Source organism: Nycticebus coucang, chromosome 11, assembly GCF_027406575.1.
Source record: "Nycticebus coucang isolate mNycCou1 chromosome 11, mNycCou1.pri, whole genome shotgun sequence".
Lineage (NCBI taxonomy): Eukaryota > Metazoa > Chordata > Mammalia > Primates > Lorisidae > Nycticebus > Nycticebus coucang.
Genome location: NC_069790.1, coordinates 121,854,317 through 121,871,201, shown reverse-complemented (window position 1 = coordinate 121,871,201; position 16,885 = coordinate 121,854,317). Strand labels below are relative to the sequence as shown.

The 16,885-nt window shown below is 45.8% G+C and overlaps 1 protein-coding gene across 11 annotated transcripts in view; it reads left to right on the top strand.

Annotated features, from left to right (window-relative positions):
- The window catches only part of KMT2C (lysine methyltransferase 2C), a 298,652-nt gene extending 288,235 nt beyond the window's left edge, over nt 1-10,417 (top strand). For 9 of the 11 annotated variants that reach the window (XM_053608446.1, XM_053608454.1, XM_053608455.1 and 6 more), the window contains 6 exons: nt 71-213; nt 480-648; nt 5,223-5,339; nt 5,668-5,741; nt 5,938-6,046; nt 8,424-10,417. In XM_053608446.1, the coding sequence (XP_053464421.1) occupies nt 71-213; nt 480-648; nt 5,223-5,339; nt 5,668-5,741; nt 5,938-6,046; nt 8,424-8,516 (705 nt within the window). In that variant the 3' untranslated portion in view covers nt 8,517-10,417. The remainder of the gene's footprint in view (nt 1-70; nt 214-479; nt 649-5,222; nt 5,340-5,667; nt 5,742-5,937; nt 6,047-8,423) is intronic. The other 2 variants (XM_053608456.1, XM_053608450.1) reach the window with 1 other exon arrangement.
- Nucleotides 10,418-16,885: the final 6,468 nt, after the last annotated feature.

Genomic DNA, 16,885 nt, shown 5'->3' with positions numbered 1-16,885 from the left:
ACCAGCTGAAAATTATCTGTAGTCTTGATCTCAAATAGATTAATTTCTTATCTACTTTGCTGCTTTTCAGCTCCCTGGGGTTGAGGCTTGTGAAAACTATACCTTCCGATATGGCCGGAATCCTCTGATGGAGCTGCCACTTGCCGTTAACCCCACAGGTTGTGCCCGTTCTGAACCTAAAATGAGTGCCCATGTCAAGAGGTTTGTGTTAAGGTATTCTGTTTAACTTCACATGGTACAGCCCAGGGTTTCCACGCGTGTAGTGGTTTTTGTGCTTGGTCTGTCTGCTGCTTACACACCCTGCTGTTTGGCTGTGTATGTGCCCGACGACCTCAGAGAGCTTGCTGTGTGTCCTGCTAGGCAGCTTTCCACGTACGCTGCTGTCTTTCTGAATCTGAATCCACCTGGCTTTGGGCCTTATTCAGAGACATCTTCAGTTTTTCTTTTATTTTTTCCTGTTGATACACCATTGTCTGCAGGCCTCACACCTTGAACAGCACCAGCACCTCCAAGTCGTTTCAGAGCACAGTCACAGGGGAGCTGAACGCGCCCTACAGTAAACAGTTTGTCCACTCCAAGTCTTCGCAGTACCGGAAAATGAAGACTGAATGGAAATCCAACGTGTATCTGGCCCGGTCTCGGATTCAGGTGAAGAAATACTTCATGTTGAGAGGGAGGACAGGGTAGAATCTAGAAATATGAAGGTACTGCCGGTCCTGGATACGAAAAGTGATTTCATGTGGCCACAGGGATAGTATTGCTTTTGAATTCGTATCAACTCTTATCCATTTGTAACACTAGTGATTCAGTGTGTAGTCTTAGACGATGGTACTGGATTTCCCCAAATAGAAAGCCGGCCTTTGCATCTTGATGAGAACTCTTGGGAAGTAGATAGCATTGAATTTTGCACAGTGGATTTGTGGAGAGGAGAGTAGAGCTGTTTTAAGGACTTGTAAAAAATACAAATATTTTCAGAAGGCACTCCAATTTTACCTTACCTTTTGGAAGCCATTTTTCATGAAGTCATTAGGTATTTTTTTTGTAGACTATGGACTGTCTTACAGGTAGGCCATCTCTAGGCCAACATTTACATTTACCTTCTGCAGCTCATAATTTTTTGAGACAGAGTCTCACTATGTCGCCCTAGGTAGAGTGCTGTGGTGTCACAGCTCACAGCAATCTCAAACTCTTGGGCTTAAGCAATTCTTTTGCCTCAGCCTCCCAAGAAGCTGGGACTACAGGTGCCCGCCACAGTGCCCAGCTATTTTTTGGTTGTAGTTGTAATTATTATTTGGCAGTCCCGGGCTGGATTCGAACCCGCCAGCTCCGGTGTATGTGATTGGTGCCTTAGCTGCTGAGCTACAGGTGCTGAGCCTGCAGCTCCTCCTCCTGAGCTGCAGACCTAAGTATTCAAATGCTGGTCTGACATTTCTCCTTGGATCCACAGAAGTGGGATTATAAAGCCTTCACTGTGCCAGGCTTCAGGCACCTTATATCACTGAGTGGTGCCCTGCTGTGTGCCGCTGACCTCGGTATCCCCAGTGATTTTTTTTCTTTTTCTTCTGAAAGTTCTGTCAGATCCACTCTCAAGCGCTCCCCTGTTTTAATCTATATCTCACTTGTCTGTCCCTTGCAGACCTATCTCCTCTCAGTTTCTACTTAGAAGCCAGTGAATTCTTTTTAAAATAAAAATTTGTATCAGCATCCCATTGTCTAAACTCAGTCAGACTCTTCATCCTTTTTGTTGGATCCCTTTTACTTCTCCCTGAAAGTTTGATCATCTCTTTATTCTTGATATTTGGACATTTCACAAGTATATGCCTGAGCCTAAGGTCTTTCCTGTACTTGTTGAGCCCTTTAGTCTAAACCATTGGGACCTTCAGTCTCAAAAGTGTTTTTTATATTCTGTTGCACGTTCCTCCCCTATTTTCTTTTGCACCTATAGACAAATATTTTACCCTTGAGATTTGTCATCTCAAAAGTGTGGACCCCAAGCTAAGCAGCAGCAGCAGCACCTGGAACCATCTGGGCCAGCTGGGGCTGTCCTCACCGCCTCCAGCTCTGAAGAGCGGCCGAGGAAGGCCCGAGACGGCTTCTGGCTTCTGACGGTGCTGCCTTTTCTCCTGCTGATTTTGGTTTCCTGTTCTCTTTGTTCTTTTTGAGACTTCCTGTACTTGATCTGTTAATCTGATGCATTTTTAAAACGTCAGCTAAGAGCCCTTCCTGCTCCTGATCTTGCTGTCGGCAGTGGTGTTCTGCTTGTCATGCAGCGCCTGTCTCTTCTGTTGCCCTCTCTGTTGGGCCTGCCCTGTTCCTTCAGTTGTAGCTTTCTCCTGCTGAATCAATTCCTTTTCCATTTTCAGTGTTCTGAAAGAATTCACTCCTTCTTGTACCCATTCCTATCTTGAGAAATGTTCCTTTACTGTGATTTTTACCTGTCGTCTCTGTCATCTTTAACCTGGTGTAGTTTTGAGTTCAGGGGTTTCATCTCTTTCTCCTCCCATCCTCCAGCCTCCCTCTGTTCCTCCCAAGGGATCATGTTAGGAATCGAGTACGTAGCCTGTATCTTCCATGTTGTCACCTTAAAAATACATACACCTCTCTGTACATATAAAAAATGAATCATGTGGGCGGCGCCTGTGGCTCAGTGAGTAGGGCGCCGGCCCCATATGCCGAGGGTGGCGGGTTCAAACCCAGCCCCAGCCAAACTGCAACAACAACAAAAAAAAAATAGCCGGGTGCTGTGGCGGGCACCTGTAGTCCCAGCTACTCGGGAGGCTAAGGCAAGAGAATCGCTTAAGCCCAGGAGTTGGAGGTTGCTGTGAGCTGTGTGAGGCCACGGCACTCTACCGAGGGCCATAAAGTGAGACTCTGTCTCTACAAAAAAAAAAATGAATCATGTTATGTACAATCTTCATCTTCCTTTTCTCATTAACTCTCAGAGGTCATTGTCATCCATTGAAGTGGTTTATTTCATCCTCTGTAATAGCACAGCTGATTAGCTGATTAAACTGCTCCACTGTTGATAAACATTTCTTCACAATTTTTCCGAAACCAAACAGTGTTGCTATTGCTGTCTTGTGTCCTCACATGTTAATAGTTTTGCTCTTAGGAGTATTTCCCAAAAGTAAGGTTCTGTGTAAAGGTGTATGTAATTTTCACTTTAGTAGATATTACAAGTTTTCTAAAAAGACTATAAGTGCACATTTCTTCCTGCAGCGTACGAGATTATTTCTCATCTTGCCATTTGCAGTAGGTGTTAACCACTTTTATATTTTGTCATTCTGGTAAGTATAGACTGCTACTGCTGCCTTGATAGAACTTCTAACCACTTAAGAGAGGGCAGCCATTTACCTCCCCTTGGCATTTGCTTTCCTGGGAACCACATTCATATCTGTCGTCCATTTTCAATTTGTAACAACTGGCACTATTGGATATTTTTTCCTACAAAACATCTTTTGCCTACCAGTAAGTATGGTATCTTTTTTCTTACAAAAGTCTTAGTGTTTATATAAATAAATATGTATATCTTAATACATACTGGTCCAGATCATGGATTGTATATACGTACTATTAAGGTTCTTGCAGAAATTTTTTTAAGACAACTTAATTTTCTTCCATTGGATGACCAGTTGTTAAAGCAGCACTTAGTAAATAACCCGTCTCTGTGACACTGAAGTTAAATACTGCTGTTCCTACGGTGCGTTAAAGGTTCATATGTGCATGAATCCACTTGGAATCTTGTTACTTTCTGTTGATTCTGGTCCGTTCTTAAACCAAACTATATTGATCTTCATACATACTTTTTTGTGGCCTGGTTCATTCACTTCTGAGTAATATCTGGAATTGAAGATAAACTGCATAGATTTTTTGCTAGAAGATGAGTCAGTTACATGCTGAAGTGTCTGTCGTGCTCCTGCTGTGCGCTGCCCAGGGATGTGCCCAGGTGGTCCCCAGGCAGCACAGGACCTTCCTTCCTTCTCTGTACACCGCTTCCTTCTGGTCAGAACTGAGTGCAGAAAACCAGACTGCAGCAAGAAAATACAAATATTTATGGAAATTATCCATATCTTTCCAGTCATGTTTTTTTAGACTCTGTAGTGCCTCAGTCAGTGAGTAGAGCCCACCCTGTGCCCTTCTTTTGTGCTGATGGACGGTATGAGCTTCTGAATGGAGGAGGTGGGCTGGAGCTTTTTTTTGCCAGGGTTTTGTTTTGTTTTATTTTTTTGCCACTTCAAATCCCAGTACATTACTTTTCAGCTTCAGAATTCCGTTCTAGGGGAAAATAAATTTGCCTTCCTCAAGAATTTCATTGGTTTCCAACCTCCCTGTTAGAAAGTTATTTTTCCTGTTTCTCCTCTTTGACTCCAGGAAGTTCAGGGGCAGGTTTGAGACCTGTATGGTGTATTAATGACTCCTTACTTTTAGCCCTGTTTTTATTAACTGTTGCCACTAGGCATTCGGCACATTCCTGTCATAGCCCGTATCCCCCAAATTCCCTGGCACTGTGCTTGAAAAAAATAAATACATACATAACTTGTATGTTTGAAATAGTATAGGATAAAACAAATACTATAAGTCATTAGCCTATTTAGTTGGTGGGAATTCAGCATGGTGTTACATGGAAGATAATATAGCTTAATGGAAAATTTGAACAGTCAATTAAGAGTATTAATTTATAGATATACCCTAAGAATTTAGTATAAAAAGACATAGTAATAATGTAGTGATGACAGTTTTAAGTGGTAAGATTGTCAAATTTTTAAATTTCAGAAAATATCATATTCAATAAAGAAGATAATTTGAGGCCGGGCGTGGTGGCTCACACCTGTAATCCTAGCACTCTGGGAGGCCGAGGCAGGTGGATCGCTTGAGGTCAGGAGTTCAAGACCAGCCTGAGCAAGAACGAGACCCCGTCTCTACTAAAAATAGAAAATCCAGCCAGGTGTTGTGGCGGGCACCTGTAGTCCCAGCTACTCGGGAGGCTGAGACAAGAGGATTGCTCAAGCCCAAGAGTTTAAGTTTGCTGTGAGCTACGATGACGCCATGGCACTCTCCCCAGGTTGACAGTGAGACTCTGTCTCCAAAATAAAAGATAATTTGAGTTCAGGTGATAACTTAAGTATAGCTTCTCAAAGACCCAAAGATAACACATTCTAATGTAAAAGAGAAAGCAGGTTTGTTGTCAGATAAACTGAAGTCTGTGAACACACTCTTTGCAGGGGCTGGGCCTGTATGCCGCTAGAGACATTGAGAAGCACACCATGGTCATCGAGTACATCGGAACTATCATTCGCAACGAAGTAGCAAACAGAAAAGAGAAACTCTATGAGTCTCAGGTAGGTGTCTGGTCCCTACAATCATGAAAACACTGCCATTGTCTCCCTGCACCTGTACTGAGGCCCACATACGCAATGCTGCATTCAGTTGGGACAAAGGCCCCGTCTAGACCTTACTGTATTGTTTCTCTTGCCATCAGTTTTATCTTTTCAGTTGGTGTTATTTGCATAGATACAACTATGAATTAACAAGCAGCTTGACTTGACACCCTCTTGATTCCAGGCTTTCCATTTGTACCACATCAGGGTCACCTACTGGGAAGCAGAGTGTCCACTGTATGGACAGAGACACAGGAGGGTATTTCAGACGGATGTTCTTCTCTTTCAGAACCGTGGCGTGTACATGTTCCGCATGGATAACGACCATGTGATTGATGCCACGCTCACAGGAGGGCCTGCAAGGTGAGGCAGAAGGAACTGAAAACACTGGGGTCTCTTGCTCAAAGGGTCGGTGCTCACCGAGAGAAGAGCGCGGGAAGAATTTTTATTTGAAGTTTGTACAAATACAAATGTAATTAGCAAAGAGTTTTCCCTATAAATTTTTAAAGTTTTAAAAGCTTCCTCTAGTTTTATGATTTTCTGACTTCTTGGCCTACAGATACATCAACCATTCATGTGCACCCAATTGTGTGGCTGAAGTGGTGACTTTTGAGAGAGGACACAAAATTATCATTAGCTCCAATCGGAGAATCCAGAAAGGAGAAGAGGTAGGAGCGTGAGCGTCGTGTCTGCTGTGTTGTCGTGTGTTTCTGTCATGTGATAGTTCACACCTTCACACAGGTAATTTGCTCAGCAGTTTTCCAGTTCTTGTTTGCAGTGAAAATTCTCCCCGTGGTAGGTCAGATTTTGCTGCCCTGTCAGGTATTCAAGTACCACCACGGCAGCGTGCTGTGGTGTCACAGCTCACAGCAACCTCAAACTCTAACTCTTGGGCTTACGCGATTCTCTTGCCTCAGCCTCCCGAGCAGCTGGGACTACAGGCGCCCGCCACAGCGCCCGGCTATTTTTTGTTGCAGTTGTCATTGTTTAGCTGGCCCGGGCCAGGTTGGAACCCACCACCCTTGGTGTATGTGGCTGGCGCCATAACCACTGTGCTACGGCGTCAAGCCACCTTGTAAGTATTTGATACCAGCCTCTTCCATCCCCTCGTGTTCTGTTCCATAAGTTCAGTATCCCCATCTTACCCGTGTGGCCTCATTTTTGTGTCTTAGCATCTTTTACCATAAAGATGCCTGTCATTGAACTGAGGATTGGAAGGCATCTGGGACTGCTATAGGCTCTGGGAGCAGCCTGGCTGCTGGCAAACTTTGTGGCACGGAGTCAACTCGTGCTCATGCTGAGGCTCAGCACAAGCTTACAGGCCTTTGCATCAACAAATTCCCAGACAGTCCAGGTCTTCTGTTACTGTTCTTCAAAATGCTGAACACTGGACTTGACATTTGTCACTTTGGTCTCAGAAGACAACTTTGATGCAGCATTTCACCTGTTGAAGTTATTACTCTTTTGGGCGGCGCCTGTGGCTCAGTCGGTAGGGCACCAGCCCCATATGCCGAGGGTGGCGGGTTCAAACGCGGCCCCGGCCAAACTGCAACCAAAAAATAGCCGGGCATTGTGGCAGGCACCTGTAGTCCCAGCTACTTGGGAGGCTGAGGCAAGAGAATCGCTTGGGCCCAGGAGTTGGAGGTTGCTGTGAGCTGTGTGAGGCCACGGCACTCTACTGAGGGCCATAAAGTGAGACTCTGTCTCTACAAAAAAAAAAAAAAAAGTTATTACTCTTTTGTCTTTTTTTCCCCATTTTACTGTTATCTCTCCTTCGTTTCTGACGGATCACTATTGGTCTTAACTGCTTTCTTTACATTTCTCAACTTTGTGACAAATGTGCTCCACACCTTGATCTGGGTTCTTAAAAAGCTCTTGCTGAAGGACGTTGGGTTTTTCAGGGAACCCCACCCCCTGGGAAGTGAGGAACCTATGTCTTTACCTTGTTGGAGCCCCTAGCCCTTCAGAATCCAGCAGTGGGAACATATTGGTGGTTTTGGAATCTCCTTTTTTTTTTTTTTTTTTTTTTTTTTTGTGGTTTTTGGCCGGGGTTGGGTTTGAACCCGCCACCTCCGGCATATGGGACCAGCGCCCTACTCCTTGAGCCACAGGCACTGCCTGGAATCTCCTTTTTAAATTAAGAATAGGGGTCTAACTAGACCCAAGGCCCATTGCATCTCTCATAGTAACTTTAAAACAAGACATAACACAAGAACCCAGCCTGGTGCTAATAACCAACAGGACGTGTCAGCTTGTTAGAACTGCCCCAGCTGAGCCCACTTCCTACCTGACACCAGTCATTTAACCTCTCTGAGCCTCTTTTGTAGTTCAGAGCTCAGCAGATGCCTACTAAAAGGTATTGTCGCTAAGAATAGCTACTCAATGAACATTGGTTTATTTCCTTTCTGTGTTGTAGAATATTTGAATCAGAAGTGACCCTAGAAATTATTGGTCCTCTCTTTGCATTTTGCAGGGTCTGGTGTTTCAGGGGTGGGTTAGAGGGCTACCTGGGAGTTGGGAGGGGCTGTACTGTGCAGACTTCATCTACCTTGCCAGCCTGAGACGTGAATAATCTGGTAACCCCTAAAGAGAGAGGTAATCTTTAAAGATTCTCAAGTGTGGAGAGGTGAAAGAGGAAAGTGTCAGCTGGCAAGGGCATCCCACCTCGGCCACATGTGCCCCAGTTAGGACATGTGGGGAACTGGAGCCCTCTAGGGTTTGGGGCGTAGGACCTCATCCCACCCAAAGTGGTGTCCTCTGCTGCCCCCTCCAGTCCCTTTCATTTACTGGCAGGCACAGCACTGTGAGGCATGATGGAGATGCCAGGCCTCCCTGTCTGTGCTCCAGCAAGCACAGACACATTAATTCCTTTACTTGGTTTAGAAACCCCCCTGCCCCTCCAGGTTCTATGGAAGCTCAGAAAGCCAGGCATTCCTTTAATTTCTGTCCTGTTTGCTGGTTTTGAAATGCCAGGGAGGAGTAGACAGCAGCTCTCTGATCTCTCCCCTCTGTCCTTGCTTAACCATGTGCCTTTACATTGGGCAGCTCTGCTATGACTACAAGTTTGACTTTGAAGATGACCAGCACAAGATCCCATGTCACTGTGGAGCTGTGAACTGCCGGAAGTGGATGAACTGAAATGCATTCCTTGCTATCTGAGCGGGCGGCTTGTCCCTTGGAAAAGATGATTCAACACACCATTGGGATTCTGCAAACAGAAAGATGTTTTGTTTTCTTTTATGACTTTTTGAAAAACAGCTTCTGGAAGTTCTGATTTCCTCAGTACTTTAGGTTAAAGAGGCACCAGGAGAAAGCTGACTGCAGCAGTTCCTAAAGTAGCTGAGGTGACACAGAATTCCAGAGTGGTCCAGCACTTTTGCTTTTCTCTTTTTCTTCTATTTTTTTTTTTTTTTCCCCTTGTGGGTGGGTTTTGTTTTATTTTGTTTAGTCTAAGGAGAAACTTTTACTGGGGCAAAGAGCCGATGGCTGCCCTGCCCCAGGGCAGGGGCCTTCCTATGAATGTAAGACTAGAAATCACCAGCGGGGGACGAGCAGAGTGCTGGCCACGGCCTTAGGAAAGGGGCAGGCCCTCTAACTTAATGTTTTTAAATAAAGTAGACACCACTGAACAAGGAATGTACTGAAATGACTTCCTTAGGGATAGAGCTAAGGGATAATAACTTGCACTAAAATACATTTAAATACTTGATTCCATGAGTCAGTTTATTGTAGTTTTTGATTTCTGTAAAATAAGAGAAACTTTTTGTATTTATTATTGAATAAGTGAATGAAGCTATTTTTAAATAAAAGTTAGAAGAAAGCCAAGCTGCTGCTGTTACCTGCAGAACTAACAAACTGTTACTTTGTACAAATATGTAAATATTTTGAGAAAAAAATACAGTATAAAAATAGTTATTGACCAAATGCTACCAGGCTCTGCAGCAGCTCGGGTGCTTATAAAATGTTCATAGGGATGTTACAATGTAATTTTTTGTGTTATAAAAGATGCCATTATAATTATGTAATAACCAAAATTTCAACCTAAACTCTTTGAGGTTTTTTGAAACTATGATCTATTAGTACCTAATTATTTTATACACCTTACTTCTGACAGAGCAGAGTGTATGCTATGACTACAACTTTTATAGCTGTTTTGGTAATTTAAACTAATTTTTCATATTATATTGTTGCATCCCTACTCTTTCAGTCAGGTTTTTTTGTGCTTACAATTTGTGATAACTGTGAATAACTGCTTAAAAATACACCCAAATGGAGGCTGAATTTTTTTCTTCAGCAGAAGTAGTTTTGATTAGAACTTTGTTTCAGACCACAAAGAATCATGTAAACATAATAGGATCATGTAGCAGGAACTTAAATCTAACTCTTTAGCCTTCTATTTAACACAAAAAATTAAAAAAAAAAAAAAAAAAACAAAGAAAGAGACGTGATTATACTTGCAGCTGCAGGAGCCCAGTAATAGGGTTTTTGGAAGATGTAATTTTAAAATGTGTTTGTATGAACTGTTTGTTTACATTTCTTTAATAAAAGAAAAACACACTGTTTTGTGTTTGCTTGTAGAAACTTAATCAGCATTTCGAACCAGGTTAGCTTTTTATTTTGTACTTAAAAATTCTGGTACTGACACTTCACAGGCTAAGTTTAAAATGAAGTTTTTTTGTGTGCACAATTAAAGTGGACTGTAAACTGTTGGTATATTCAGTGACGCAGTTCTGAACTTGTAATGTATATGGCATGATGTATTTTTATCTTACAGAATAAATCAATTGTATATATTTTTCTCTTGATAAATAGCTGTATGAAATTTGTTTCTTGAATATTTTTCTTCTCTTGTACAATATTCTGACATCCTACCAGTATTTGTCCCACCGGGTTTTTGTTGTTTTCTGTTCTGTATAATAGTATCTAATGTTGGCAAAAATTGAATTTTTTGAAGTATACAGAGTGTTATGGGTTTTGGAATTTGTGGACACAGATTTAGAAGATCACCATTTACAAATAAAATATTTTACATCTATAAAGCTGCCTTGAGTTTCTCTGCTAGCTCCTCTCATTTGAATTGGACCAAGATCTTAAATGATGGTTGCTTGTGATTCACTGATCATCTGATGTATCTTTCAGAATTAGAATGTTGATGTAATCAGCTTGGTTTTCCTTTTCAAATGAGTTTAGATGTGATCCATGACTCATTCCAACTAGACACTCTTTCGTCCCTTCAAATGAATAAAGGGAACTTCTCTTTTTTTTCGGGGTGTTTACAAGGCCAAATGAAACATTATTCTTGGTGCTTTGTTTCCTTGTTCAAAGCCTGGTTTCGTTGACTTGGTAAACTTAGTCTTCTGGTTTTTTTTTCAGGCAGCTTTCCAGACTTATTCTGTGTGATGAGACTTTATTTCTATCATATTGAGTTATTTAACATACTCAATTTAAAGGAGTTGCTAAGAACAAAAACTGCCCAAAGTCCCCTTCACAGTTTCTAAAACAAGGTTTTTAACTCACTATTTTACAGTCTTCACGAAGTTCAAGTGTTTGTACTACATTGTTTCATAGAAGTCCTCAAAGTACAGATCATCTCATTGGAAAATTGTGAAAATACTATTAGAGATTTTCTACTATGTTAGGACTGGGGGGACCTAGGCCTTGGTGGGTGGGTGTGGTTCTCTCTCTGTGGCCCAGGCTGGAGTGCAGCAGCATGGTCACAACTCACTGCAGCCTCAAACTCCTAAGCTTAAAGTACTAATCTCTCCTCAGCCTCCTTGTAGCTGAGACTACAGGCATAATATTGCTGCGTCCTGCTAATTAATTTTTTTTTTTTTTTTTCGCGAAGAGAGGCTCTTGCTATTGTTCCCAGGCTGGTATCAGTCTTTTGGCCTCAAGTGATCCTCCTGCCTCGGCCTCCCAAAGTGCTGGGACTCCAGGCAGGAGCCACCACACCTGGCTGGGCCAGCTCCTATCAAGGCCAGGAAATGCCAGGAAGGTAACTGTGGCACCAGATTGATTACGTCCAGTCTCCCAGGGAGTAGGACTGGGAGGAGGAAACATGTGATGTGCTGACTCTGCAGGAGGATGTGCAGCTTGGGGTGAAGTGTCAGGGGAACGCCAGCAGCAGCTGGTTCTCTCTGCATAGCCACCGCTGCCCACCTGTGGCTCAGTGAGTAGGGCGCCGGCCCCATATACCGAGGGTAGCGGGTTCAAACCCAGCCCTGACCAAACTGCAACAAAAAAGAATAGCCGGGCATTGTGGCGGGCGCCTGTAGTCCCAGCTGCTCGGGAGGCTGAGACAGGAGAATCGCGGAAGCCCAAGAGCTGGAGGTTGCTGTGAGTCCTCTGACGTGACGGCACTCTACCGAGGGTGGTTAAGTGAGACTCTCTACCAAAAAAAAAAAAAAAAAAAGAATCCCGAGTCCTAGAGGTGAGAGGAGCAACGGTAAGACCACCTCTCGCTGTGGAGCACTGGTGACACGCTGAGCCCTTTAGGGCATGTCTGGGAGGCTCTAGAATGACAGGACAAGTGAGACAGCTGTCATCCCTGGCACACTGCACAAGTGACTTGATAAAAGCAGGTGGTTCTTTCAGATGGAAATCTTAAATGGGAGTCCATAGCGCTATCTATCCCAAGGTGACGCTCAAGCAAGGCCTGGAGAATGAAGAGGCATGAAGCGAAGGCCCTGAGGTTGGGATGAGGCCCAAGGAGACCTGTCCGGAGGAGCAAGGGAGTCACACAGGGCCAGCTTCCTCATCTCAGCAGCAGCTGAGGGTGGGGCGCAAAGAGCCAGCCATACACAGGACACAGCCCAGCCGCCCAAGTGGATGCAGTGAGCTGAGTGGGCTCCGCTTTAGTCCCTGTAGGAGCTGTGGGGCCAAGTGGCCGCCTCCACTCTGTGCCCTTCTGACACCACCTCCTCTCAGCTTCTCAGGGCCCTGGGGCTCTCCTCTCTGGTGTCACTCTGTTACTCCTCTCCCTCCTCCAGCTCAGAGGCTGCCCTGCTGTCTGTGCTGGTGCCTGAACAGAAAGTCTGGTCATGTATCCCACGCACTAGATTTTCTGGCTACTAGAGTTTCTTGTTAATAGATGCCAATGTTGACCTTTGTCTCTGAAATTCCAACCCTATTGTGTGGACCATCTCCTGGCTTTCCGCTCACCTCTGGTTTCATCTTTTCCCTCTAAGGGGATTCTTTAATTAAAAAGATATATATGGGGCGGCCCCATATGCTGGAAGTGGCAGGTTCAAACCCAGCCCCGGCCAGAAACTGCAAAAAAAAAAAAAAAAAAAAAATATATATATATATATATATATATAATGAATCTGAAAACGCCCTCTCCAAGACCAGTTGTTCCTGGAAACCATAACAAGGCAGTACTTAATGGCTGTGATGCTAGCACTAAAACTGTCACGTTAAACACCCAAAGCAATGTGGAGGACAGGCTGTTCACGTCAAACACCAGAAAGAAAAAGGCAGTCGGGGACTGAATCGTCCTGGCACTGGGGTCGGGCACAGTGCCCTGCTGCACTGTGAGAAGCTCTGAGGTGGAGTCACCAACTTCATGAAGTTTTTCAGCATTTCAGGAGCAACTGGGTACTACTCTGGTGGCTCCTCTCACCCTGGCAGTGTTGAGAAGCCAGGAGGCAGGGATACGCTGTCGCCACCCTCACTGTGGAACCTAAAAAGTTGTGCTCTTAAGAAATCTCCTGTCACCGTCTCCACCCAGGTTTCTTATGTTCTCCAGAGGAGCTAGCTCCAGCCTTGGGCACAAATTCTTTGTCAACAATCTAAAGAAGAAATAGGAATCAGGCAAGACGCTTCTCATGGAGGGGTGATGTGTTCTGTGCACAGGGCCTAGGCGGCCGTGAGCAGCTGGGCACCGAGCACCATGCGGGAGCCTTGTACCCCAGGCATGTCATTGATGGCGTGTCCCTTTCATCTGTGGATCCTGAGAACACCCTGAAGTTTCTGTCATCCAAAATGGAGCCCATGTTTTCCTTGGCAGGAGGATTGAATGGTTCTTCGTCCCAACCATCCACAGCCATGCCACAGGTCTGCAGGAACTTCCATGCTCTGAGTAGGTGGCTTTTGCTCCTCAGTCCCAAAGTGGGTCTGTGGAGTCTTCGAAGCAGGCCAAGCTCCTCTGGGCCGCCCTGCCCTGAGTGCCCAGGGTTCTGTGTGTCACATTTTGCAGGTTGATGTTGAGCTCTCCCAAGATTCCAGTTCCGAGAACACTTGAATGCATATCCACCAGGCCCTACACATACTGTTCCCGTTTGGGTTTTGAAATTCTGTTTCTGCAGACTTCAAGTTCTCACTTTTGAAGATTGCTTTCTAGGCTTCCAGAATTTCTTTTAACCCAGTTTTTACCCCAACCACAGAAATGTAAAAAGGATTTCACTTTTTGCCCTGGCAACCTCCATGTAACTTTGCTTCACGATGAAAAGTTCATGCAAGCTTCACACGAGGGGTTACTGTGGGAAAGGACTTCTCATAACCATGGCAAGGGTGCAGCCATTTTAGAAAACCAGTGATCCTCTCCCTAGACTCCCAGAGTGCCTCAAGGCTAGAGTTTCTGGAAACACCCCACCTATACTTCCTACTGGGGAGGTTAAGGACCAAAAAATGAGAAATTATTCTGAGACATGAATGAAAGCTATCAGAGTCCAGGTTCTGTGTGGGTAATGTGGCCTTTACTCCACTCGGGCGTGAGTGAGCTGAGAAAGGAGTCAACACGTGGGTTACGGTGGCTGGGAATATAAGTTCAGAGGGGTGGGGACTGGCACATTCCTTCCTTCCTAGACGGGATGTTCTATTTGGGCGGGTCCCTACATTCGGCCCTATCAGCAGGTACTGGTGAATAACCCCTTAACCCTGACCACACCTTGACTGCAGTAGAGAAGAGCCTCGGGCACTCCAGGCACACTCCCATCCCAGCTATACAAAAGGCCTTTTGCAAACTTTGGGAGCTGAGCTGGCACCTGGACTGGCCTCTCCTTTCTTGCAGACCGTCACCCCAGTTCTGCCAGAACCTCTCAGTTCTAACTTCCTCTTGGGACGTGTGCCGCCCTCGCTTGTGGTCCTCCCAGCCCCGTCATTTCTCTGCGGCCAGCCCCCCCCCCCCCCCGCAGCTTCTGCTGTGCCTTTTAGATGGAAGCTCCCCAAACATCTTGCTGGTCCTCTGCACCCCGCAGACGCGCCCGCATCCACGCCCAGTCCCTTCGTTGACATCTCCAAAGTCCCAGCTCAGTGTACCTTCTAAGTAACGGTCTGTTTAACTTACCTTTTTGTTCTGATAAAGGCTACATCATTTTCTTGCTGTTTCCTAATCTAAGTAAATCTTACTGGATTCTAAAGTTCCCCACACCCCACTCCCTGGGGCCGCTGCAGCTGCTCCTGGTTCCCACAGAAGTGCACTGGAGAGATGGTTCCTTTTATCTCCCCACAAACAATATTTCCTGATCCTGCCAATGCCCGTGCTGCCGGCCCGGTGAACAAACTGGAACACCAAGTTACTCTGTCACTCTGCCCACCACTCTGAGGCTTCATTGTGGGGGTGCAAGCAGCCCACCAGTCTGGGACTTGGGAGTGCACTGTGCCCTGGTGTTTGTCACCCGCTGTGCCTGCAGGGATCCCCGCTCCTCCTGCTCCTGTCACACCTGTAAGAGCATTTTTCACATTTACACCTCCTTACACCTGTGGGCGAACCTTGTCTCTCCAGTTCAAAAGGGAGGGAGGAAGAGAGGGCCTGCAGGTCGTCTCCTCCCCGCAGGCCCATCCCTGCTCCTGCTGGGGGCAGGTGGGGCGGACGCAGGGGCTAGGGTGCCTTTGCTCCAGTGTCTGGCCTGAGAGGGCTGCCTTGCCCTTAGGCCTGTCGCTCCAGGCATGTCCTCGGGCAGCCTCCTCAGACACCATCCTTCCCCTGGCTCCAGGGAGTTTCTTCTTGCCCTTGGGGCTCATAGTGGTATTTGCGCCCTGCAGTTGTTAACCCCGTGATAGTCCCTTCGTTGACATCTCCAAAGTCCCAGCTCAGTGTACCTTCTAAGTAACGGTCTGTTTAACTTACCTTTTTGTTCTGATAAAGGCTACATCATTTTCTTGCTGTTTCCTTATCTAAGTAAATCTTACTGGATTCTAAAATATGTGAATTTGGGGGTGCATGTGACAGGGTCTTGCTGTTACCCAGGCTGGACTATAACTCTTGGGCTCAAGCCATCCTCCCATCTATGTTTTTGTTTCTGTTTTTTGAGGCAGAGTCTCACTGTGTCACCTTGGTAGAGTGCTGTGGTGTTCACAGCTCACAGCAACCTCAAACTTTTAGGCTGATGGGATCCTCTTTCCTCAGCCTCCAGAGAAGCTGGGTCTACAGGCACCTGCCACCACGCCCAGGTAATTTTTCTATTTTTATTAGAGACAGGGTCTCACCTCTTGCTCAGGTCTTGAATTCCTGAGCTCAAGCGATCCACCCACCTTGGCCTCCCAGTGTTAGGATTACAGGCATGAGCCACCACTCCTGGCCCTTGGATGAGTTTTTGATGGGAGGCAATGTCCAGGTTGCCTCCAAGAAGAGCATGCTAACGGCACACAGGCAGCCTGTGGTGTGATGGTTGCCACACAAAGGGCTGGAGCAGATGGGTCTGTCTGCCCTCTCTGGAGGGCACAGAGACAGGACCCAGCTCCTCTGCTGCCTCACTTTATTTTGGAGTGAGCTGTGGGCTCGGGCTCTTCAAACATTCCCTTCCTCATGTTTCCCCTTTCCTACAGAAGCTTCTAGGACCTAGGAGACAGGAATATGTGACTAAGACCGAGGTGCTATGTGGTTCTCATTCCCTGCCTTTGAAGCACCAGTGTGACCCAGGATGGCCTCTCCTCTCTCTAACTGTAAATATGTAGTAAGTAGGTCAGCTTAGAGGGAAAAGGTTTTCAGGCTTCGCCTCTCCCCATGCCCGGGACCTCCTTCCCAGCCAGGGCAGCTCCTCTGCCTGGGAGGGGGCTTCCCCGTAGTGAGGAGGCGCCTTCTCCCTCCCCCGCCCACTCTTCCTCCTGGAATGTCCCAGTGCCGGGAGCAACAGCGCAGTTGATTCTGGCTGACCTCGCCATGGAGGGCAAGGCAGGAGCTGGGAGGTGGCCTGAGGGTAGTGCTGCCATTATTCTTCTCTTCCAAAATAAAAGGAAGAACATTTCTGGAGGGGGGAACAAAAAAAAAGAAAGAAATTGCTAAGCTGTCTTCCTATGTGGCTGCCATTGTGCGCTCTGGCCAGAACAGAGTCAGCAGCCTTCTCGCCGCTGGGTATTGTTAGTATTCGCAGCCCCAGTGAGGTCCCTGCCGGTAATTTTAGTCTTGGTGGGGCAGGGCTAATTTTAATCTCTTCAAACCAACTTTGGTTTCATCGATTTTCTCCATATTTTTGCTCCCTATTTCATTTCTGTTCTGATTATTTAATATTTCATTTCTTCTGTTTCTTTGATCTTCTAACTTGTTCTTCTATCTTCTTAAGGTGGAA